The following is a 26,024-nucleotide window of genomic DNA, read 5'->3' on the forward strand; positions in this document are numbered from 1 at the left end:
CAAAATATAAATCAACTAATAAAGCATGATCTGTTATTATAGATATGTCAATCCCGCAGCAGTATATAAAGTAAATGATATTTGCTCCACTTTTACCAGCTGCAACATGAAAGAGATTAACACATTAATGCAACACTAATTAAAATCCAGTAATATATTACTCTGAAATGGGTCAATCTACATAATGCTATATAATGCATATACTAAAACATCTGTACTTTTACTTAAGCAAGATTTTGAATGCAGGACTTTTGTTTTTACACTGTGTATCACTATTTTTAATTGAGTAAAAGATCTGACTACTTCTTCCATCACTGGCAGCGATAAACATAAACGTTTTATTGAATAGGTTGCCCTAATCCAAAAACATATGTGAATGGCGTCCATGCTTACATGTTTATTAAAAGATTACTAAAAGATTTCAGAATTATTTGTGTGTCAGAACGTTGTGGTTCGTGGTTCAGATAAACAGGAAAAGCAGACTTCATGCGCCCCCCCACCCCCTCTGTCCTCCAGCAGCATCTGACAAAGCGACCGTCAGCCTCCGGGCGGCAGCAGGCTCAACACCACCAGCTTGATCCAGAGACTTCCAGCCGCTCACCGGAGCCTCAGCGTCTGTCAGGCCCTGCTGTTGACTACAGAGGAATTTCGCCTCTGGATCCGAGTTTAAACATTTACGGTACGTCGCTTCGCAGTTCGGAATGTGTTCGCTATATTTCGTTTACGTTTGAAAGCTGAGTTTTTTTGCATTTTGTTTACATCATTGTTTGAACAGCCTCAGCTAAGAGGCCTCACTGACATCGCAAGGCGCTAGCTTAACGTTAAGCTAAGATGCTAGCTTTGTGCATGGTAATGCTAGCTGCCTGGTTAGCTTACTATTTTACCAACATTGAACGCTTACTTTTGTTTAAAAACACACAGGACATACATTGTGGCTAGTCTTGACCACAATAACTTGGTGTTTTACGCACTAACAAGCATTTTTTAGTTTGTTACCAAAGAAACCAAACAGCAAGCTAGCTACCTGGGTAACGTTATCGTCGTTAGCGGTCGTGTTTAGAGGGAACTCTAGATTTTCGAAAGTCTCGTGAGATTTGTACGTGTTGATTCTGTATTGACTACGATGTACAAATTAATTGTGTTTTCTAACGGACAACGTTGTAGTTAATGACCATGGTAGATTTATAAACAAAAACTATTGACTAGAGATAGGGAAAGATTGTAGTTACGGGTTAAAATCATCATTCCCGCGAGATCTGGTACGGATCTGGGTTTCCTTCTAGATATGTCCTCCTTTAGCTTGTGTTAACAGGTGGCTAGCCAGATGTATCGTTGGTTAGCTTGGAACTAGCTTGATTTTGCTAATAACAACGCCCGCGTAGTTACGATTAAAACTTTTTACCTTTATATCGAGTGTGTTGTTACTGTAGCTAATGAACAATTAATGGTGTGTAGTGTAGCTAGCGTTGTATAGCAGAATAACAAATAAGCTGTCAACAAGACAGTCATCACGTCTATATTAGCTTAGCTAGCTGTAGCGTTGTCAATGACCAGACGTAGAATTTGTGTCAGCTATCTGTGTGAGTGTAATGTGTGTTTAATGCTCTGCTTTTCTACTCAACAGATAATGCCCACAATAAAGTTACAGAGCTCAGATGGGGAAATCTTCGAGGTGGATGTTGAGATAGCCAAACAGTCTGTCACGATCAAGACCATGTTAGAAGGTAAAACTTTTTAAATCATAGCAAATCTTTGAGCCCATAAATAAACTGTTTAGTTTGCACCAATTCATGGCTTCAGTTCAAGGAATTGCACACATTGGTAAATTTACTGATTTTTGACATTCATTGATTTTCTTTTGACAGATTTGGGAATGGACGATGAAGGAGATGATGACCCAGTTCCCCTCCCTAATGTGAACGCTGCTATCCTCAAGAAGGTACAGAGTACACACACACACACACACACACACACACCATACCACACATACCACATGTAGTCACCTATAATTTTAAGTGTTCAGCAGGTTTGTTAAAAAAGGGAGGGTGGTTTTGTTGATGTGTTGTGACATATTTTTTTCCTGCCTCAGCAAACCACCCTAGGTGTTTTAAATATATTTGTACATTACTATTTATGCAACTATTGATTGGATAATGAAATATTGAGTAGTCTGTTGATTATTTTCAGTTAATCTATAAAATGTATGAAATTGTGAAAAATGCTCATCACAGTCTCTCAAAGAACAAATAGATGTCTTCAAATAGCTTCTTTTGTCTAACCAAGAGTCCAAAACCCAATGACTCTTTTTAACTATCATAAATGACAAAGAACAGCAGCAGATCCTCACATTTACGAAGTTAGAACCAGCAAGTGTTTGCCATTATTGCATGAAAAAGGACTGAAACAGTTCGATTATCAGAATATTTGCTGGCTGATTTTGTTTTGATCAAGTAATTGTTGCAGCTCTACTTAACACCAAAATGCTTGTGTTTTTTTAATTCAGTTTTTGTTGAAACTGTCTTTAAAAGGTGTTGATTGAACTGACCACATTTGGGAAAATGTAGTTTCTGGTGCTGTTGAAATGTTCTGCATTTGCTAAAAGCTGTTTGTAATATTTATAATAGTCTATTTGTAGTTATATAAATGGGATTGGCATCTCTTTTTAATAAAGACAGAATATTATAGCCTTTTTGGCTATAACGGGGTTGTTATCTTAAAGTACATTTATTTTAGCTAGGTGGATCTAAAACCTGAAGCACAAGCTATTTGCTCCCCTTTTTCCTTGTTAATTTCCCCCCCCAGTAAGATAACTATTCACATTTGTGGGAACAGAAGGCTGTGAAGGTGTGTTTTGTTTTGCCATATGTTCATGCTTGTGCTTTAGTGCTGCAGTTATTTAAAACAGGCAGTTTTTGAGATTCCTTGACACATAACTCAGTCTGGGAACTCAAATCCATGCTTAATGACACTTTTTTCCCCATTCTTTATTTAAAGGATAATTGAGAGCCTTTCACCAACTACAGAGAAATAACCTTGCAGTTGAAGAGAGCATTAGAAGTCTGCAGCATATGAACACTTAAAATCCTTTCCTTCTCATTATCCTTTTTCTGTATAGGCTAATGTATAGGATGTGCTTTAACATGTTGGGAAACAACCCAACAGGTTTTAAAACAAAACAATGATCAGGAGACCAGGAAATGTTTTACTCATACAATAGTAAAAAAGGAGGAATAATAATAATTTTCAGAAATACATTTCTAATAATGAAGTTACAAAATAAGGAAACAAAACAAGGCACAGCATTGGCATACTAGAACAGCAGTTTTAGTGTGGCTTGTGCTCCAGTTTGAAATGCAGCGCCGATGGATGCCATTTATATATATTTGACTGGTAATTACCACTGTAATGCGTTACCATGGTTAACATTGTGTGCGTTTCCTACAGGTGATTCAGTGGTGCACTCATCACAAAGATGACCCCCCACCTCCTGAGGATGATGAGAACAAGGAGAAGAGGACAGACGACATTCCTGTATGGGACCAGGAGTTCCTCAAAGTGGACCAAGGCACCTTGTTTGAACTCATTCTGGTAAATACAGTCATATGTTACATTCACACTGCATTAACCTACATTAATTCCCTGGAATTTTATACTAACTTTACTACTAATTTTATCCACCATTACAAGCCAAACCTTCAGTCCCAAAGTTCAGGTCTTAAAGCAAAAATAAAACTACATAATAGTTGACATTAGTACAGACCAGTCTTTTCCCTAGATGGAGGAGAGTCCTCACAATGTTAATTTATTGTGTCATAAGATGTTAATTTATTAACATTCAGACTTGTGGATGTTGTTTAGAACAGTGTTTCCTAACCAGTGGTTTATCAGAGTTAAGATATTCAAATTAATTTTTTTTTCCACTTTCAGTGGGTTTTGTGCTGCCTTCAAACGGGGTTGTGTTAATCATGTTCTCGAGAAGACTCTATTAACACCTCCGTCTTGTGGTATTCATGACTTTATAAATGGAAATTTTCTGAAAGTTCAGAGGTCATGAGGTGTGTGCACGACTTCCCTTGTAACCATGAATTACATTTGAAAGCAGCATTAGTTTGGCATTAAATCCTGAACCCTAAAAGCATTTTTATCCCTCAGGTCCAATGTCAGCATAATAGACGATACAGAGTACGGTACTCTGTAATTTAAATTCTGAAGACATATAGTGTGATAAACCTTCATAGAAAGTTGTCATCGCATATATTATTTTTCTTCTTTACAGTGATTCTTTTTAATCCCCTATTTGTGGGAGTTGAATGTGTGTATTTTCTTTAATTCACTCCTGAGTAGTAAGCATTCATTTGGTTTACAGAGATAGAAAAGTTGCTTAGCAACAGCTGGAAGATTGGTGGTTTAGGCAACTGCTGTAGAAGAGGCAAAAAAGGTGAAAACCACATGGAGCTAAAATGATTTTCTCCAGCCAGCAAGTGACGATAAATTAGGCAGAGCACGTGAAAGGTAACCAAAGTAGATCCTGGGAGTGATTGTGAAATAGGTGCTGGACAAACTGAAGGCTTCCAGGAAGTGAAACACAAGTCGTCGTGTCCGTCACTCGAGTTGATTACCCCCCTCTGGCTGTGTGAAAGTGTTTACATGCACAAAGAAGTAGTGAGTGCTGTCGTGTCATGTGAAAATGAATGCGAGGCTTTGTCAATGGCTATAAACTGCTCTGTGTAAGGTTCAGCAGGTATTATGGGATGTGAGTTTACTGGAACACAGTGGGAATGGAGTTAATGTTTTGTCTAGTGATCTCAGTCAAAGCATGATGGCTTTGAAATGTTGCATCTCTCAGAAGTAGAACTGTGAGATAATGACTGGAGCCAGTATCACAATATTAATAAGAATGTTTTCTGTATTTGTGAGTCTGGATGTGGTAAATGTATTCAAATGTGTCATGCATAAAAGTTGAATTCATTTTCATTTACATGCAAGATTTTAATATCCTAATATTTTTTTACTACTATCGTGGCAACCAGATGAATTTGCAAGATTATGCATGGATGAACGGTAGTGTTTTTTAAAACGGCCCTGCAGGCCACCAATAACCTTAATTTGGTGGCCAAAGTACATTTCTGGTGGCCCAAATATAAACTTGTGCCAAAACAATAATGTCAACCTAAATGGTGAGAAGGGATCAAAATGTTTGTGGAAATGTAAGATGTTTGCGAAGGCGTAAAAACGTAAAAACAGTTTAAACAGGCAAGTCATTAAAAACAAATTCTTATTTATAATGTTGGCCTGGCAACCGTGTCATGTTTCATTTGCTCTGGTTGATATGTCTGCCTCGCCTCCCGTTTAGACAGACTACCACCCGTCCTGGTTCTCAGTGGACCAATCACAACCATTTATCTAATATTGATCAGGTTTGATACAATGCCTGTACAGACGAACGGGACCTTATTGGCTGTTGAGGCATTTCCATAAACAGCCAAGATGGGAACCAAGATGTTTCTGTTGGATCCGATGTCCTGTCAGTATTTATTTAACAAACTGGACGGCAGATTTTCTCTAGAAGAAGAACAAACAACTGCACTTAAAGCCTTTGTTGATAAGAAAGATGTGTTTACGCCCAGCAGGATTTGGTAAGTTCATTTACCAACTACCCTACGTCACATGTTTCCTTGCTCTGACTGGTTGTAAGTCTATCCAGTGGACCCTTCCTAAATCCTTTTTTGTTCTGTGCTCCAATAACGGGTGAACAAGCTAGATACCTTGGTCAACTTTTTCCTTTCTGTGAAAGCAACATGTTGTATATGTTAGAAAGATGATAGCTAACTAGCTCGCTAATGATTGATGTATATTAGCTAGCTTTTTCTATCATCAGCTAAGATGTGAATATGTTGCCTTTATAGGTCCCCCAGCAGTATCTTTCAGCCATCTTCAAAATGTGTTTCTATTTTCAACACAGACAAGCCTAACACATAGCATATCTGAAGTACAGGAGAGGAGAATGTTGACCGAGGTACCAAGCTAGCTTCACTGGTAAAAGAGATGGAACTCAGGAAGGGTCAGTTGCATTCAGAGTCAGTTTGATCTGTGCCCATTGATTACGTCCCTTGGAAATCAAAAATGAAGTGAGAGATTCCAGACTAATTGGCAGATAAGTCTGGTGACGTCAGGCTAAATGTCTGCTTCTACAGAGTAAAAATGATTGTTGCATTTTCACCTGGTATTAATAAAACGTCCTCGTTATCTTAAGTCAGCCTGCATTGTGATTGAATCTCAATATGCAGCTGGTAGGCGGGCTGGTGGGTGAACAAACAGGTGTGTCCCAGATCAAGGAACGCAATGCCACTGATGGCGTATTAATCGTTGCACTGGGAGCTCCTGAAACGTGACGCACACATGAATGCCTCCTACTGCTTTTTTTTAGTTCAGCATTAAAGGGACAATTCAGAACTACTTTTCCCTAACAGAAAAGAACACATGAAACTGCTCACAACAAAGTCTGTGGAGACACTGGCAAAACAAGCAGAGTGCTGTTTCATCTTATTATATTGGAGAAAAGGTAAGACACCTCTACAGCTGACGATATCTACAAAACTCTGCAACTCACACTAAACAATCTGGATGGATAAACTGCAAGCTAAGAGGTTTTTTTTTATTATTTTGGGGTGAATTGTCCCTTTAATCACTAGTAGCTTCATGTGGTGGTGTTTTTTTTTTTTTTGCCTTGAATGAAATGGAAACAAAACTCCTTTGACTGGCTGTTAATATAGCTGTAAGTGTTTGTTTTCCTTGAAATGCTGACTGGTTTCCTTGAAATGCTCACAGGTTTCTTTTTTTTTTTTTTCCCTCACCCCCTCCGCTCCTGTTCGTGTCACCATTGTGTTTTCCTCTTTTTCAGGCCGCCAACTATTTGGACATCAAAGGCCTGTTAGATGTCACCTGCAAGACGGTGGCCAACATGATCAAAGGCAAAACCCCAGAGGAGATCAGGAAGACTTTCAACATCAAAAATGATTTCACAGAGGAGGAGGAAGCCCAGGTAACACATCACCTGTCTGTCATATAACAAAAAAAGTAATGGTAAATATTGGGATGATGCTCGTTTAAAAAAATTTGATGAAGGATTTCAGCTCTGACTGTAGACCTGCTGACCACGTATTTTTGTAAACTCGGCTGTTTTGTCCGTCCTCTTGTCCACAGGTACGCAAAGAGAACCAGTGGTGTGAAGAGAAGTAAAGGGGGAAGATCCTGCCAAACACTACCACACTGAATAGGAATTGTCCCTGCTAACTGGTTGCACTGGCGTTGTTCATACTTGTCAATATTTACATTTAGTATATTTAGAGACATCCCCCACCTCCCTCCTCCCATCCCTCCCCTCAATTTCTGTATACCAATAGCATGACCATTTTAACTTGCCTGTGTGTTGTCATTAATTTAAATAAAAAGAGCTCTTTTGTTTCAACACATGTTGTGTATTCACATAAAAGAAAAATAGTTCTGGTTTCATGGCTTTGTACCCTTAAAGATTAGAAGACGGTCCTTTCATATTTTCCCTATTATTAATCGCAATGGTTGTCTTTTTTACTGGACATGTTTGTTTTCTTTTAGGTTAATTGATTGAATAAAATGGCTTTTTTGACAATGGACATGGAAGGGTGAATATTTTATTTTTGCTCTGTAAATGCATATGTTCTGTGAAACCATGTTAAGAGAGGCTGGGCTATTTGAAGGAATAGTCTGAGGTGGAAAGGTGTTTTTTTTTGCATAATGTCCTTTGGACTCGGAAGTACTTGTGCATTGTCACACAGCATTGGGTAACTCATTCCTAATTCATGTTGTATTGAATTGGAACCTTTTCTCAGATAAGCTCTGATGCTGGCTTTTGGGATGATCAAACATGTATATTGAAGGAGTAAATAAAACTTAAAAAAAGGTTGGTGTTGGTCATTTTTGTTTTGAAAGCAGCAGGTGCAGAGGAGCATGAACTAAGGCGAGCTGTGGTAAAATTTAATGATATACTTTAGATATCTTGCATTGCCAGATTAATTAAATGTGAATTTCTATAATCTGATTGGTCAACTAGACATTTAGAAGGTGTCAAACTCGTCAACGCTAAAAATATTTCTCGTTCCTGATGGGGGATGTTCCTGAAACATATTAAACAGATAATTATATTAACTGTCTTTAATGAATATAATTGGTGCTGTTAGATTTTCTGCTGCACCACCCCTTTAATACAGATGTGCTCATAATGATGTTAAAGCACGCCCTCGTGTAATAACGCTTGAATAATTGCTAGTCAGTTTGTGAAGATATGCAGTTGCGTTTTTACTGGTCATTATGCTAATTGTAGATATACATAACATTTTTGATCGTGACTATTTTTGGATATTCAAAATACATTGTGGATATCTGAAATTAACACTATGACTAGTAACTGGATTTAAGATAGTTAATAAATGTTAAAACAATCACTTATGCTTTTTAACAATTTTAAAGATAATAGCCAGTGAAAATACAGTTTTGACTGGGAGAAATGAAATGATAGAGAATTGAAATAACTGATAGTCAATGGACCATTTTTATGTTAATGCAGTGTCCTATCAGCATTATTTCTAGTCACTACTTTTATTCGAGATGTCTGAAATTGTCTTTTTCTACTCATATATAACACTGCAGATATCCATAGTGACATTTTTAGTAGTTACAAGGTATTTGGGATATCTGAAAAAAAAAAGATAACTATTTTTATTTGCAACCATTTAATTTCCAAGCACCTAAATAATGACTAAATAATGATTCTTACTAATGACGGTCCATTTTTGGATATTCAAAATTACATTATGCATATCTTCATTTCATTTCGTTTTAGGTATCTGAAATATACTGGCCACCAGTAACAACTGGATTGTAGATGGAAAATTTCCTGTAAAAATCTTATTGAAGATATCCAGACAGTAACTGTGGATACTAAAAGCTCATAGACATGAATGCTAAAAACAACACTGTAAATATATGAAATGACAGTTGCAGATAGAAAAGTCTTTTAAGGTATGAAAATGTTTTTTAAACAACTAACAATGTTTTGATGAGATAAATTTACTTTTCTTCTTTAGATAAATTTTAACTTTTGAAACCCAAAGAAATGTACTTCAAAAGTTGGGTTAAATCTTACTGTTTAACTGCCAACAACAAATTCAAAGATTCAAGTTTATCTAGTCAATTAGTCATCTAGTCACTTGCCTTGAAATGATGAGCCTTCTCAGCTCTTTTCTTTTGTTTTTTACAGTGTACCATTATCAAAAATGTATTGTGGATATCTGAAATTAAAAGTCAAATACACATGAATGAGAAAAAAGTGACATTTGTCCTTCGAAGAATCTGAAATGACAATTGTGGATATCAGAAATGTTCTTTTAGACAAGGAAGAATTTAATTACAAATATTTGTAATATATGATACCCAGACTGGTTAAAAATGTTAAAACAGCTTGTCACAGATGAACGTCTTTGGGACAATTTGTTTTATTTCAAAAGTTATTTGTCTCATTGAAATGCTCATTCCTGGAATGTCTTTGTGTCTCAACAACAGCAGACATGGACGAGATATTCAAAACACTTTAATACATCAAACAAAAACAAGTAATACATCAGAGGCGTTTTGAGGCGTAAAAAATACAAAATACATCTTCGAGGTGTTGCCACTACTGATGTGAACACCTTCAAAATAAAACAAGCTATTTCTAGCACAAGAGCTCTCTCTGCTGGAGGAAAACAGTTTTGCTGTACAAAAAGCTCAGCCTCCAGGTTGTCCACAGCGTTTGTGAGCTGAGTTTGAAGCTGCAAGCAGAACAGTAAATTAAAGCCTTTTTTTTTTGAAAAGTCAAACTCTATTTTTTTTGTTACATTTAAGTTGGAACATGCACAGATTGAGAACACAAGATATCATTTGAACGTCGCTGCTGCAGTAACACTTGACCAAGAGAAAGTAAAATTCTGCACTAGAGGACAAACACAAAATGTATTGCTTTAAGAAATGGTAGAAACTAAAAGAATCTTTTTTTTTTTTGGTAGTTTCACTTACTTTTTTTTTTTTTTTTTACATAAAAACATATAAAAGTTTAATTATAATAGGGAATTCCAACATTTATAAAACTTTACAACACAATGCAATATAATAGTACCCATTTGGTCTCAGAATAGTTTACGGAGCTGCAAAATGTTCAGTCAAAGGAAACTTTTTTTCAACTTTCTTTGAGGGTTTCCCCACCAGCAAAACAACTGACCTTAAAATAAAATACCAAAAATTAGGAGAAAACAACAATAAAAATGTAACGTTGATATAGTGAGAGACTGACAGCCTGAAAGTGCCAAAAAGAAATAATGTAACTTGAAGTTGGTGATACTCTGCTGATACTGTTTTACCTGATGAAAATGCTTTTTTTTCCTTGTCTAAGGGGCTGCACTGGTACTTATAAAAAAGTGGAATGAAACTGAAGTTGGAAAAAAAAAGTGAATGTGTCCCTCATTTGACCTGAGGTTGTGCTGGTCGGGCTGGCTGGTTGTTGGTCTGAGCGATAGCAGTGGGCGATGGATAACGAAGTTTAAATGTAACGACACTGCGACCTCTGAAGAGTCTTCTCTCGCTCGTTTTTAGGTCTGTGTTGACGCGGTTCACCTAACAAAGAGCTCATTTATTTATTCATACATTTTGTTTGATTGTCATGGAGGTCAAAGCAAGCTGAGGAGTTTTATTAGTAAAATTATCTCTGAAGAGGCAGAGCTGTCCTCGAGGCAAAACTAATCGCTTCAGTTGAGTTTAACTGCAGCAGATGGAGCCAAGGAGCCACTGATTAATTCTGCCTCCAGCGCAGGTCTGCCTCTGTACGAGTGGAGGTCTTGGCGACTGGCAGGGATTCAGACGTCAGTTCAGAGGGCTGGATCCTCCCAAGGATGAGGCTCAAGAAGTAAATATTTAAGTGGAGAACCTGACAAAGGCCTCACAGACTCTGAAACAACTTTTAAAACATTAATTTCTGTTCATCATCAGGAATGTGTTCGCATACTATCAAAAAATACCAAACTGGGACAAGTTTTAATCAACAAATTTACATTACTCATAGGGTTAAATACTAAACTTATGTCCTATAGATAACAATTTACCAATGATTGGTGCTATTCTATATGATAGATGGAACCAGATGACCCTCGGCTTGTGGCAAAAAATAGCAGCAACGTCTCTTTCCAGAAATCATGAGTTACTCAATATAGTCCAGAGGAACTATTTTCTTTCTACCAAACTACATCTGCCAACCGTTTCACTGTCCAGAAGGAAGTGTGCATCTACTCAGGAAGGAGGGGTTACCGCTCCTCAGAAGAGGACGCCATCAGTGCCTGACACGAACAAGAGCCTCTCCTCCGTGAGTCGATGCACGCTTCCTTTCTGTGAGATGATAAACTGCTCACAACAAGGTCTGAGGATTATCTTGAGTAAGCAGGTCATGATTTCTGGAAAGAGACACCGTTGTCGAGTTTTTTCAGATGTGTTTTGTGGCACTTTGAGGACCAAAACCTGAATGTCATTGAGTTCTAGTATATTCAAGAGAAGGCAGCCAAAACTCTGCAGTTCTCACCAAAACAATCCATATGGATAAATAGCAGTACAGGTAAAATTTAATAATGCATTCCACGTAGAAACGCAGACTTTGGAGGACCAAGCCTCTGAACTGAGACACAGCTGGAATCTACCTCTGGGGCAGGATGGACAGACAGACGGCTCCACACTGCCACCCTCGATCACTCTTTTTTTTCAAAAACAAAAGGACCACAGGGTGAAAATAAATGTAGATAAATGTGAGAATGAAGGCAGGTGAGGAAGATGATCTTCATGGCTCTGAAGGAAGCTGTGATGAACGGGACCGGAGCGATCACTGAGTCTCTGTTAGCACTTTGAGAGAAAGTCCTGCGGCCTTGGCGGCCGACAGCGCCGTCGCCGGGCCGTGCGTCTGCTTGCCGGACAGTTCCAGGTGTGTGTGGGCGTGTTTGGCGGCGGGCTGTTGGGGGTTGCCGCGCTTGCCGGCGGACTGCTGCAGGGGTAAGCGTGTGTGTGAGCGTGTGTGTGTCGGCGGAGACAAGGGGAGGCGTGTTGACGGGGAGGTGGGCGGCGGGGAGCAGCCCGGGGAGGAGGGGCGCTGGTGCTGGTAGAGACGGTGGCGGGCGGGGGACGGGGAAGGGGGAGAGTCTATAGCACTTAAATCTGAAGAAGTTGGGCTGGGGCAGCCTCCTCCTTGAAGGTAGCGAATGCACTTCTTTTTCCTCCTAGGGACAGTCAGAGAGAGTTATCTGTGAATAAAGTGTGGATGGTAAACGTCAGCAGGCTTCAGTGAAGATGCATCATTCACACCGATGTCAATGAACACAGACACATGATCATAATGAACATAAAAGTATTAGTCAAAAAATGTTTGGGCAGGAGAGTTTTCTGGACTTAAATCGAGTTCGATTTAGGGTCTTTTTGGATGAGGATAAACGTGTTCACAAAAATCACAAAAACTTTAAGGCGCTCTCAACAATTATGTGAAAACAAACAAACTGACACATTTCTACTTTTTAAAAGGGAGTACCTTGGAGTTTTTTGTTATTCTTGTGAAGACTAGAGGTGCGGGATGCCACAGGGATCTATTCTTGGTCCCATTTTATTTTCAATTTATATATTTCTGGAAATATTGTTCAAACCAAATATTTCCAGACTCTCAAATTATGTTATCTAAATTGTTACTTTAGATACAACTGCAAATTCCTTTATACCCACAGCAATCAATGTATGTTATCACTTTGTTTGTTTTGCTTCATTGTTTATTTTACCAGGTGTTTATATATATTAACTTTTATTGTATGTTTCGTTATTATTTAATGTTTGCTAGTTTCCAGTCAAATGGTTTAACAGAGGATGTATCTGGCTAGGAAAAACAAATATGATGAAGGGATTATTTAATTTTAAATATGCCAATGGTTTACGTGACCATTTGTGTAGATGAAACACCAGATCATGTTGAAAACGAAGCCTTAATCCATATTCCTAACCTTGAAAACATAACGGTAAAAATCCAAACTTTCAAGACTTTGTTCAAACAATCAGATGTTTCTGGGTTTTTTTTTTGTCCATCCCATGTGCACAGTTCTCCTGGTTTGCACCAAACATATTGCAAACAGGAGTGACGTGCTGAGCTTTGTGAGGTGTGAAACTTAAAAGCGGACTTGTGTAGCGCCGAGCGCAGCATCAAAGCAGTTAACAGGATCCCATGATCATTACCAGAATATGATATGAGTCACCAGGTTCAACCGCAAGGAAAGGCGCTGGGCCATATTTAGAGAAGACACAGAGGGAGACAGGGAGGAAGAGTGCGATAGAAAGTGATTTCTAAATGTCAGAGTTCACCATCAAAAGCCGCCTGTTACCACATCGCATGAATGGAGAAAGTTGAAAGCAGATGGGCATGAGAACAGCGTCATAATGCAAAGCTGCAGGGAGAGAGAGAGTGTGTGTGTGTGTGTGTGTGTGCGTGTGAGCTGTGGTGATAAGGATTTGCTCTAACCACATTCACCCCCCTTTGTTCTCGCAAACCGAAACACACACACACACACACACTTAGATTTCCATGACGTGATGGTGGGGAAGACGGCAGGGTTGCTACAGTGCTGCTGTGGTGGTGGAAGCTTTTCTGCAGAACCACACAGATTCCTGAGTCCTGCAGCGTCTGTCGTCTACTGTAAATCCTGCTGTGACTTAAACACAGCAGCCTGACGTGCTGACAGGCCCCTCTCTGATCATTTATATTTCATTATGATCATGTTTCAGCTGCATAACAGAGGAAGAGAACTGAAAACCTACTTTTATTCACTTCAGTGCAGCCTACAACACGAACTCAGTCGGGTCATCACCTTGTCAAACGCCCCTTTAACACTGATGTTTTTATGTGGTTGTTTCTAGTTTACATTTTATTCAAATATCCCTTTTATTTACTTCATTCAAACGTCTTTTTAACATTGATATTTTTGATGTGGTTGTTTTATTTTAATTTTATTCAAACATCTCATTTATTATTTATTCTACTCAAACATCCCTCTAACATTGATGTTTTTAATGTGGTTGTTTTGATTTAATTTATTTGCCTGCAGTATATTTTGTCCTATATATTCTATGTTATTGTAAAGTGTATAGAGGCCACACTGCATGCACTTAAAACTGACTGAACTTTTTGAGAAAAGGCCTGGAAAATTTGGATGCACAGGTCTAGCAGATAAATAAATTCAGCACACTGTGTTGTTAGGGTACTTTGACACTAAATAAATACTAAACCAAGTTTCCGGTTTTACTATTATATCTCTGTTCAAAAGTGTTATTCCAGCGTTCTCAACAACTGGGAAATTCACAGCTTTAGTTCAGAATTACAAGCAAGAAAAGAAAAAGAAATAATGTTTGCTCGCACGCTCTAAAGAATTCGATTTGGCAACCTTTGCTGCTGAATTAGAATAAAGTTTTAACTACTATAAGTTAAACTTAAGAGTTGAAATATTTTAGTAAAGTTTGACCTTTTACAACAAAGGTGTTACAAGTTGGCATTAAAGGACCAGTGTGTAGGATTTAGTGGCATGTAGCAGTAGGTTTGCAGATTGCAAACACCTGGTCTCTTCCTCCTGTTCCAAACGTGTAGAGAATCTACGGTGGCTGTGAAACTTGCAGGAAATGTGAGAGGCCAAATCTACAGCCGGCTACAGCTCATTATAACGTAACAACAACATAATGATTTTTATTTTCAGGTGATTATACACAAATGATAACATATGTAAGAATGCTGTATGTCATTTCTGCCAATAAATCCCCACAAATCTTACACACTGGACCTTAAATCGCTGCTGATGATGTAATATACCCCAACAAGTTGTACGTTGTAAAGACTTCATGTTGACTGTTTTTCAGTCCAAGTAGAACTCAAGCCTCAGCCTGAATTTACACATTAGAATAATAAGTTGTTTTTCCTTGTAGGATGGTCTGACTTTTGGGCCTTTTATGACACAAACTCATGTGAATTCATAAATCTGTCAGAAGTTATTAGGAGGAGTTGGCAGGAACAAAATAAAAGGCCTCATTTTTTGTGTAGTTTTGATTTAAATTCTGTAATAAAAAAGGGTAAAAAAAAAAAAGAAAAGATCAACAAGGAAGCAAAGAAACATATGAATGTTTCTTTTTCATATCACTCCACTGACATGCAGCGAAACGCTCTGCTAACACACTCTGACAGCTTTTTTATTCAGTGGTATTTCCCTTTAACCACATTAACTTTACAGGGGAATGTATGATACAAAGCACTGCAACAGAGTCTCAAAGTCGAAGGAAAAGTTTTTCTTAGCCATTCCCAAAAAATGATCCTGGCAGTAAATATAATAAAGTGGAGCCTGACTTTAAATTATGTTCTGCTCAAAATCACCAGAGAAGTCGATTATGCTGCAGCAGTGGGGGTTTTGGGGATGTTTTGATACTTTGAAACTGTGAAAATATGTCTATACAGCTACTGTTTCTTCCAAGCATGTAACTACATATTCATGGCTATAATGCTTCCATTTGCAGAACAGAAAGTTAGTGACAGACGGCATGCAGAGCTCAGGGTGGATTTTCAAACACTGTTTGCAGGCAGAGCAATATGTAATAATTGTACATCCAAAAATGAGTACTGCAGTCCAAATAGCAAGACGGAGCCATTATTACTACCTTCAGAGCAGCTCGGCCTTTGAGAAATATTTAAACAACTAATCAGACGAAGGTGATGAAGACAGATGGTTAAATGGGAGGAGAGATGAGGAGTTCGTTAGACGACAGCGGTGCGATGCTGTGGAGTGGGTTGGTGCGGGGTGGGGGGGGGGGGGTGGATGCTCGGTACACACCTGCAAGGACCGCACCAGTCCGTTTGTTGATTGAGGCCGAAGCGAGCCCGGCATTTCTTAGGAGAGCCCGGGTCTGAGCACAACGCACAGCATGCACAAAACAAGGAGGACGAGGAAAAGCAGATACAGAGGAAGGAGAAGAAGGAGGAGGAAAGGGGTTAGAGGGCAAAGACAGAGAGAGGAGAGATCAAGAAAGGAAAGAAGGAGACACAAGAGCTTGTCAGCGCAGGAGAAAGCACCAACGGGGCTGTCCGTTCAGAAAAAAAGCCATCAGGTCAAACTGTTAGTAGCAGCACAGCAAAACTTCAACACACGCCAGAATAACCTCCGAACATACAAACACAAAACTTTGTTAAAGAAACAAGTCAGATATTCTGGAAACAGGCAGTTAAAAGATGCTCAGAGAGAGCAGCCGTGCTGCGACGCTGTTAGTGCAGGATTTTAAAAAGTCAAATGTCTTGCATCTGAATAATCTTACATAAATAATCTTAACTTGCTTTGCCTTACTAACATCTGTTAACTTACAGAGAGTAACTAACTACATGTAATAAAATTACAAAATGCATCTAACTAGAATCAGTTACATCCATTTATCATCTATAACCACTTATCCTTCGTGGAATCATGACGGGGCAGATACTACCCCGTTTGTGGTTACAGTTAATGAGAAAAAAAAAAATTTTTCTAGATTACAAAGAGGTTAAATCTGAATATATTACTTTTGGTGAAAAGATTATATGTAGAAGATAATGCAAATTTTTACTGTGCAGGATTTTTTGGCATATTTCCGGTCAACTAGGCTCAGCAAAGCCGGTCAGCAACATTTAAGTGCAACGCCATCGAGGGTAGAAAGGCTTCCACAGCTCCACTCACTGGGCAGTATACAATTAAAAATCTAAAGTAAAGCTTCTTTTTTTGAAAAACTCAGCATCAAATCTGATAAAACATCTACAAGTAAATTAAAGTAACTGCATATAAAATAGTTTAAAGAAACATTTTTTGCAACTTACCTTTGCAAATTTCAAGTAATAAAACAGTATTGAAATGTAATAAGTTACATTACTTTGATTAAAAGTTGAGTAATATATTACTTTTTTTTTTTTTAACAGGGTAACTACTGATCTGTAATCTGTCACATTTCAAAAGCAACCTTCCTAACAATGACTGCAACTTGTTACTTTCTCACTTCTGATTCTGCCTGGTGATTATAGTGCAACACCATGCTACCATTGTGTTGGCTGAAGCACTCGCACACAGAAAGTGACCTGCTGGGGACATCTGGACCTCTGTGTGACTTCATTTCATTGGCTGAGCTAAGACAGAGGAAAATATTTTTGATTGCCTGAATACAGTAAAGGAAACAAGGCAGATACTGTGATGTCTGACATTTTAAACCTGAACAGCTAAGACCAGGACAAAAAAGTTTTGCGCACAATGTTTATAATTCAGGTTACGTGGAAAGCCGAGTGGGTGGGTGGTTTTGACGTTAGAGACACATCCTGCTTCACAGACAACAAGATGTTCTTCTACAGAGCGCCAACGCAAGTTCAAGCTCAACTGAATTCTGAAGAGGTGACCCCGGCCATCTGTTCTCTCTTACTGGAACATGATATCATGGTATCTGGAAGATATTTTGAGACAGTTTACCTGTATTGGAGTCCTGCAGCTTCTCCCTTTTTCTCCTTTTCTTCTTGCCCTGTGGGAGAAAAAAACAAACAAAATCCCTCCAATTAATTACTTATTTTGTCTAGTGTGGCCTCCATATATTATTTCTGGATTCCTCTTTGCTTTCCCTGTTAGCTTAGTATGTTTGTGTACTACCCTCACTGCAATTCCCCTTTGAGATGATGAAACGTAGTCCCAAACTGTCCTCAGTTATCAACAGAAATCTGCAATCATGTCTTTTTATGTGACATGTGAATCCATTTTAAATAAAAAAAAAAAGCAAAGTTGAAAGCAGCAACCAGGTCAGGCAACCATCTTTTATGTTTTACAAAAGCAAGAAAAAGCAAGAAAGACAAAGAAAAACAAAAAAGAAAATACACTGAGAATTCATGCAAAGCCTGTTGTGTCGTCACCAAAAAGTAATCCAAGAAAAAAAGATCTGAGACAAGGCAAAAATCTGTTTAAAAGATCACCTTGGATCCAAAAATCTTGCTTTTTTTTCATATTTATACTCATATTGTACTATCTGTAATGTGTGACTGTTGAGGTAAACATCAGAGTTGTTCACACAGATCCGGTGATGGTGAAGTGAGGCCTCATATTTAAGTGAGATGAAGGATGTGGGTACAGAGATCTACCGCCTACGCTTCAGTCTGCCCTCCTCGGCTCGCTGTCAGCATTGTCTATGTGGTTACAACAACAACTTCTCTTGCAACTGCACCATTCTGAAACTTTATGTCTGTGGGCGTACGTGTGTGTGTGTGTGTGTGTGTGTGTGTGTGTGTGTGTGTGTGTGTGTGTGTGTGTGTGTGTGTGTCCATATACTACACGGAGGCTTTTTTAGGACTCAGAAGAGAAACCCTCCACAGCTGCGGGGGCGATACGTGGAACTTTGCTTCCTGTTTTGCTGCCAGGTCCAGTTTTTTTTTTTTTAATCTCAGGGGGATGGCAGAGCGTGGCAAATGCAACAGACAATATTTTAAGCACAGACAAGAAGCCCTGAATGCTTGAATGCGTCTTCATTACACAAGTTGTTCTTTGCTACACATACGAGCTTCTCAGACTCTGCTGCCTCAGGTGAAAACTTTGGACAAATAATTTATGTTTTTGGCTTCTTTACACTCATGGAGTTGTGATGAATGATTCATTTTAAAACTCATAGGCTGGGTTGCACCAACAAAGATTTAATTTAATCTACGACTAGTTATAATCAGAGTTTAGCCAGAAAATCCAGATTTAAAATTAAGCGTCAGGACCTAATAAGTAGAAAAGAGGCGAGAAATCCTTAACTTCTGGCTGCTCTGTTATTCCTTAAAACATTGAATTGTTCGCCAGCTGGCTAAGAAGTGAATATAAAGTTACATTTATTGATAGCTAGCTAAAAAGTAAGTTAAAAATAATGGATGAGAAGCATTAATTTCTCCATCTTGGCTGAATTAATGGAGCAATGCGGAGAAATGATAACAGACTAAAAACTGTTTCAATGGATCAAGTGGAATAAAAGACAGAAAAGATGTATCTTAAACTCAGTTGGGTTGAGAAACTTCATTGTTTTGCCCAATTCATCTAAAAAAGGCAGTCCGTTTTAAAGTTAAATCTCCTGAAGTTGGAGTTTAAAGTTTTGGTGCAACATATTTAAATTTAATTTAGGTTTAGAGTAAATACCAAACTGAGGTTTAAACAAAGCTTTAATTGTGATCTTTCTTAATTTTAAATCAGTTTTAAAGTCTGGAGCAGAAAAGTTAAACCATAATCAGTTTTTGAAAATGAATTCTTGTTGTGCTGTCATGTAGGAAAAGGTTTGAAATAGTCACATTCAGTTAAAGTTACCAGCCCAATGAAAAATGAGCACTGTACCTGTCAGTAAGCACCCATGTGTGGATGATGTTTACACAGTTTTTTTTTTAGTTATGAAGTAATCAACAACCTTCCACTTGTTGGGCTGCTCAGAAAATGCTCAAAGCTCCATGCATACAGCGTACAGCTCCTACACCAGTGATCACAGTTTAGTAGAGCTTTGGTTTGTAACAGATTGCCTGTGTTTTTAAAAAGTGAGAAATAAGGAGTTTCATTTTGAAATATTTGCTGGCAGATCTGCCAAATGAAAACCAAATGAAGAATTACTTCAGAATGGAATCGGTGAGCATGTTTGCGACATGACACACTTGTTCAGATCTTACGAATGTGTTATAAACCAGAGCCCAAGTAAAGTGTCACCATAACTTGCGTGTCATGCCCGTCCATCTACAGAGTTCAGCTCAGTCAGATGTAGAGAAACACAGACAGTACAGCAGAGAGAAGCGCAAACAGGTTACTGTAAACTCTGACAGGTATCGAAAGTGACTAAAAGGCTTCTGTTACAACCAAAGCCTTAAATTCGCCTGATTATTGCACATTTTCCTCATCGTTTTATGGTAGAAAATATTTACACATTACTGGATTTACTTAAGTCTGTCATTTTCAGGGACAATAAGTGACTACAAACATTAAAATCTCTACTAAGTGCAATGTCAAAAGGTTAAAATGTGTTAAAAGGTGTCTGTGTAGCCGTAATGTGTGTCACTGTAGCTCTACTAATAACAAAAGTGCTGTATTTTAAAGGGATGTCCATTAAAAATAAATAAAACTAATGCAGCGGGGCAGCGAGGCCAGCCATGCGGCCATGCTCTCTGTTAGTTGAGCAAAACGGGTCGATTTATACCTCTGTGTGATTCAGAATTTTACACTTAAACCGACAAGTAGTCATAACCATGGCAATGTGCAAAACTAGTGTTTGTAATTGACCAATCAGATGTGCTTTAGCGGCTGCGTGTTGTTTGTCAGGCTGATGTGTGTGAGTCATTGAGATTTTTGGAAGGTGCATGCAAACTTTGCACAGGAATACCCACAACCCCTTTCATGCAGCTCTTCACATACTCATTTTTTCCCCCACCACAGAGGCATAAATCCACCATAAGACGTGTCCCTACCCAATCAGCTTTACTCTTTTCCCCTGCGACCCCGCTAAGGCCCGCCTCCTGCAAGAGTTCAACAGCAAACTGACAAGTCAGAGGCACACAGCAGCCCAGATACAGCACAACCCCCAAAACATGAGACTAACACACATGCACCACACAGGTTTGACTTCCTCTGATATACTGAGAGATCTGTTTAATCATTTCATGCCATAAAAGTTGTGTTTAATGACTTCTGACTGACAGGACTGAGAGCCAATAATCATGCAGGTTTTTGGGACAGTAGTCAGTGAGAGAAGTAAGTTGAGGTTCTTCAGCTCTGAAGTGAGAACAATAACATCAAACCCAGTTCATAAAGTTCTGGCTTACTGAATTGTTCCTGTTCTGTTTTTTTTTCATCATGGTTTTATTTACAGGGAGTCAAACCAGAGAGAAAAAAAGTCGAGTGGTTCGTCAAATGTTTTGTATTTTTCACAGACGTTTCCATTTAAATCTTCTCAACTGCAGTCACTGTTTTCTTAATAAATAGCTCTTTTGCCTTCTTATTCTTATTTTGAAAGGACATTATTACATTTAATTATTCAAATAAAAAAAGAACACCATCAAAATGATGTATGAAACAACATTAATGACATGGATTAAAAATGAAATGAAAACTCCAAAGTGTAAGTGTTTTAAATAAATAAATAAATAACTGATTATGTTTATAATCTAACATCTTTACATTGATATATTAATTACAAAAGCAGGTGTTTTTACTAAGTTATAATTGTGGAGTAATTGATACAGATCAGTAAAACCACTACACAAAGTTATTGCCCCATTAAGTAACATTTTCTTAACACCCATGTCAAATATACTTATGTGTTATACTGTGCTTATAGCAATGTGTAATTCTAATTCTAAGCACTCATAAATATTCTTAATGCTTTATAACAACCGACACAACACATTTTTTTGGCAAGGATCATAGTGCATTACAATTCTTATAACTGTATTACATTATAAACATTTTATAATGTATTATAATCATGTTAGAATGCATCATAATGTGATTGTAAGTTGTTACTGAGTGCTTCAAGCAGTGTTATTCCTGAAGTATTGGCAAATATACATTACAAACTGGTTGTAAGCCACTATAAGTGGTCACTGTTTAGTATTATTTGTTTAACAGATAAGAAGTTAACACAACTTTTTGATGATGAACAAATGTATGATGGACATTTACATTTTGCTAATGTAAAGTTACATTATAATAATTGTGTAATAATCACATTACAATGCATGAGAACAGATTATAATGTATGGAACTGTGATCCTTGCCAAAAATATCAGTTTTCATTATAAATATTTTGTTTATAACTTTAACTGTATATTGCTACACAGTACAAAGCATTTTAAGTATGTGTGTAATGTATTATAATGTATTAAAGACATATACGTCATCTTTCATATCACATTTTTTAGCTCAGTGTTGTAACCATGGCAATAAAATGACTTAGATGCCAGTATACATATCATGACAGTATTCCATTAACAGAGCGAGAGCGCCTCCTCAGCTTTAAACTTTTACATCCCCCTCGTTACGTTTTATTCAAGTCCACTTTTAAAATCGGTATAAAAAAAAAAGTTGTTAAGGCGTCTTTTTTTTCACTCAGTAGGTTTTGGAAGAAGAGGAGAAAAGAGGAGAAGTAAGAAGAGAAGTCCTTACGTAGTTGTCCCGGGCCGACCAGGTCGGGTACAGCTGCATGTGGAGTTGTCTCTCTTTCCTGGCCAACTCGTAGTACTTGGCCTGTTCCTCCCGGGTCAGTGCATGCCACTGCAAACACACGCATTATCACACATTATTGTATATTGTATTTATAAAGTATATTTGGTGGGTGAATTCTTCAAAATGAAGAGTCTTTTAAAAATTATAAACATGAACGAAAAGTAATGTTTTGACTTCACGAAAAGAGTTCTGATCAAAATCAAAATAAATGAGTTGCTAGTAGACTATTTCTTAATTAAATCCCATCAAATATGGATTGAAGCGGAATATTTTGTGAGATAAAATCCTGAATTTTGGAAGTCTATGTTTTTCAATACATTTTGACTTTTGGACCTTACAGTGCTCCGACTCACAGAAACTGTTCAGCGTCCTTCATCAGCTGTGTAAAAGTGCAACATGGTGCTACTGGCTTAAAAATACATGTAAGGTTTGCAGATGTAATGGCTAAACCTGTCCATGGAAAAATGATTTTTTTCAGCAGTTCCAACAAGACTGGGCCAACAAAGCAGTTTTGCGTTTGTATGTGTGGTATATTTATTCAGTTTGGGAAATCCCACGATCTCTAGAAAGCATTCACGTTAGCTCAAGTTGACTGCTGACTCAACTGGCACTAGAAACCGTCTCTGTTGCTGGTCGTTGTTAAGGGTCTGCCTACTTGCTGGAGTAGGTTTCATTTCATCGCAGTTCTACTGACGTGACTGATTGTTTTCCAGTTATTAGTCAGATCTAGTGTTTCTTGGGAAACAGAGATAACAAAGTTTTAAATTTTGGTTGGTAATCTGCTGGATAATTGCAATATTAAAATATTACACTTCTTACAGTTAAGTGATGCTTGCAGCTCTGACCACTTCACTGTCATGCTAATAATGACGCCAAAGCCCACCTCGTCATGTGATGTTGCTTAATTTAAAAGAAGACAGATGCAGATTGTAAATTATTCTAATGTTCAGGTGCCATGACAGAAAATTCATGTTCCTCCTTGGCTGCAAATTTAGACTTAGGTTGGCAGAAAATCCTCTTTTCACAGTTCTTACAGTTCCTCAGTATACGAAACAGTATGACCTGCATCTGAACTGCATGAATTGTACAAATCCCTTGGCAGTATTATCATTCTTCAGGATCCCAGTACTACCTTTCAGTATTGTTATGATTCCAGTAGCACCAGTATGTGAGGGGAACAGAGTTCATGTTGCCACAGTCCTCTCATGTTGCTCATGTGTGAAATTACAGACCGACCTGGACACGGGATTAGTCTGCATTTAGTTTTGTGTGTGTGTGTGTGTGTGTTTGGTTGTTGAGTATGACTGGGTGCATCCCTCACCCTCCGTCCCAGAATCTGGTTGATGGCGGCACTCTCCTTTAATGTGCACTCGGCGATGACCTTCGCCCTCATCTCCTTCATGTAGAGCATGAAGGCGTTCAGGGGTTTCTTGATGACCGGCTTCTTGGGCTCCTTCTCCCGTTTGACCTCCTGCGGTTTCCTGTGGGGAGGAAGAAGAAGAAGAGGAGGTGGGAAGAAAGAGGAGGACAGGAGAAGGAATTTGATGGAAGAAGTTGAGAGAATGGTTTGTCAGTTTATGTTTGCATGGAATTAGACTTACAGGTTAGGAAACATTAGACCAAACAGCACAACACAAATACGAAGCCAAAGTTTGACATTTGGGAAATACACACACTCACTCTCTTACCGAGGATAAGTTGAGAAGATTAATACGACGGTCATGACTGTGTGTTACAAATTAAACTTTAGCCAGGACACTGTTAGCTTAGCACAAAGACCTGAAACAGGGGCAAACAGCTAGCTTGGCTCTGTTTGAAGGTTAAAAAATAAACAAAATCAACCTATCAGCACCTCTACAGCTCAGTTATTAACAAAGTATATTACGTTTGTCTCATACAAACAGTCTGCCTTGCAACCTCACGGTAAAAACAAGTCTCCAGGAAGTAGCAGCACATAACCTTCAGCTAACACGACAACTTGTCATTTTTACATTTCAGTTTTTGGATGAGTTAAAGAAACAGGATCTAATGTGTTACTTAGTGAGCTTTAGAAGTCTGGATGGGTGGATTTTTTTGCCATTGGACAGAAGCAGGTGAGCAGTTTCCTTCTGTTTACAGTCTTTGTGCTCAGCCAGTCAAGAAGAAATATCTCAGACAAACACTTGAATGCTAAGGAATTAATTAGCATGAAAATAGTGAAGTAAAAATTTAAATATGCAGATCTTTTGCTTAAGTAAAAGTAACAACAACACAATGAAAAAATACTCCATTACAAATAAAAAGGATCACCAGATAAATCTGTTTTGAGTGTCTGGACTTTTTCTCTCACTGAATCATTTGAACATTTATTGAACTGAAACCATGTGAGAAGTTTTAAGAGAAAAATCTCTATTTGGCTGTGCTCTTTAACTAAATGTAGACATGTGACCCTGACAACACACAGCAGAAACCAAAAAGGTTGTAAAGCACTAATTTAATCTTGTTGTATTTTTTTTTTTTTTTTATATTATCAACAAGGAGAGAAGTCTGATAACAGAAGGACAGAATTAAAAAGGTTGATATGCAACAAAGAGAATCAAAAAACAAACCCAAAACAAAGCAAGTGTGTCATGAAGTGCAGGCAGTACTTACACATACATGCCCCTGTCATACTGTTCGTGTTCCTGTTTGCCTGTAGGGGGCACTATGGCTGGGTGGGGGATCCCTGTAGGATGCATGCCTGATGGGCCGAGCATCAGAGAGTGAGGGAACCTGGAGGAGGTGGAGAGAAAAAAAAAAAGTGGAGGAAGACAGAGAATGACAGAAAAAAAAAAAGCTTGAGTCAGATCAGAGAAATGCACTGAGTCAGGGGGGCAGCAAGCGTAAAAGCGAGGGCAAGAGTTTTGGTAAGCAGCGAGCTTAAAAGCATACAAGGCATTTAGGTTGATGACTGAAAATATCCATACTTCAATACTTTTTCAATACCACATGTTAAAAAAGTTCTCAGTGCTCATTTAAGACCTCAGTTCAGTTCAGTCTTTATTGTCCTGCCTGAAACCAAAACCAGACAGTGTTCGGTGACTTTTTCTGATTAAAACAACAAACAAAATTATTATTATTATTATTATTATTGATTTATTATTTTGTGGGCCCAGGACTTTCCTCTTTTGCTGTGGTATTGAAAGAAATATTGAATATTGTTTTTTTGATACTAATATTGCATCGAAGTTTATAATTATGGTATTATGACAGCTGTACCCAGCCAGAAAACAATAATCTCTCTCTAGTTTCTCAGGTGTGACTTTCTGAACACGTGATAAAAAGTTAATAAACGTATGACTGGTGGCTGTTGTTCCTGTTGAGCTGCACTTAAAATGTGTGCTCTGTATGTGAACATTTGCCACCACTAGAGGGGGTCCTAGCATCACCGAATGATGAGGTTGGGAGACGAGGAAAACACTTGTGTTGAGTGAAGTGCACTTACAAACATCTTCATTGTCACAAAATAATTTCCCCATCCATGCTATGACACAAATCTATTAATTTAAGTGTAAAAGAAGGTTTTTGTTTCCAGGTGTGTTTCGCAGACAAAAGAACAATGGATGTTTTATGACCAAAAAAAAAACAGAAGCACCTTTTATAAACTGTGGAGATAAAAGAGGAACAATAGAGCCTGACTGACAACGAAGCAGCAATAAGCATCAGCTG

The 26,024-nt window shown here is 38.1% G+C and overlaps 2 protein-coding genes across 4 annotated transcripts in view; one reads left to right on the forward strand and one right to left on the reverse strand.

Moving 5' to 3' along the window:
• The first annotated feature begins 518 nt into the window (after positions 1 to 518).
• skp1 (S-phase kinase-associated protein 1) lies at positions 519 to 7,942 on the forward strand. The gene is made up of 6 exons (XM_084729927.1): positions 519 to 679; positions 1,625 to 1,724; positions 1,866 to 1,939; positions 3,445 to 3,588; positions 6,902 to 7,042; positions 7,204 to 7,942. Exons 2-6 carry the CDS (start codon positions 1,628 to 1,630, stop codon positions 7,237 to 7,239), a joined length of 492 nt encoding a protein of 163 aa, XP_084586053.1. The 5' UTR covers positions 519 to 679; positions 1,625 to 1,627; the 3' UTR covers positions 7,240 to 7,942.
• Positions 7,943 to 11,683: 3,741 nt separating this feature from the next.
• The window catches only part of tcf7 (transcription factor 7), a 100,279-nt gene continuing 85,938 nt past the window's right edge, over positions 11,684 to 26,024 (reverse strand). For 2 of the 3 annotated variants that reach the window (XM_084729928.1, XM_084729929.1), the window contains 7 exons: positions 24,969 to 25,088; positions 23,659 to 23,818; positions 22,278 to 22,385; positions 20,582 to 20,629; positions 17,595 to 17,643; positions 15,948 to 16,020; positions 11,684 to 12,323 (listed from right to left, as the gene is read on the reverse strand). In XM_084729928.1, coding sequence (XP_084586054.1) covers positions 11,933 to 12,323; positions 15,948 to 16,020; positions 17,595 to 17,643; positions 20,582 to 20,629; positions 22,278 to 22,385; positions 23,659 to 23,818; positions 24,969 to 25,088 — 949 coding nt within the window. In that variant the 3' untranslated portion in view covers positions 11,684 to 11,932. The remainder of the gene's footprint in view (positions 12,324 to 15,947; positions 16,021 to 17,594; positions 17,644 to 20,581; positions 20,630 to 22,277; positions 22,386 to 23,658; positions 23,819 to 24,968; positions 25,089 to 26,024) is intronic. The other variant, XM_084729930.1, reaches the window with a different exon arrangement.

Source organism: Lutjanus erythropterus, chromosome 11 (genome assembly GCF_056507025.1).
Source record: "Lutjanus erythropterus isolate fLutEry1 chromosome 11, fLutEry1.hap2, whole genome shotgun sequence".
NCBI lineage: Eukaryota > Metazoa > Chordata > Actinopteri > Lutjaniformes > Lutjanidae > Lutjanus > Lutjanus erythropterus.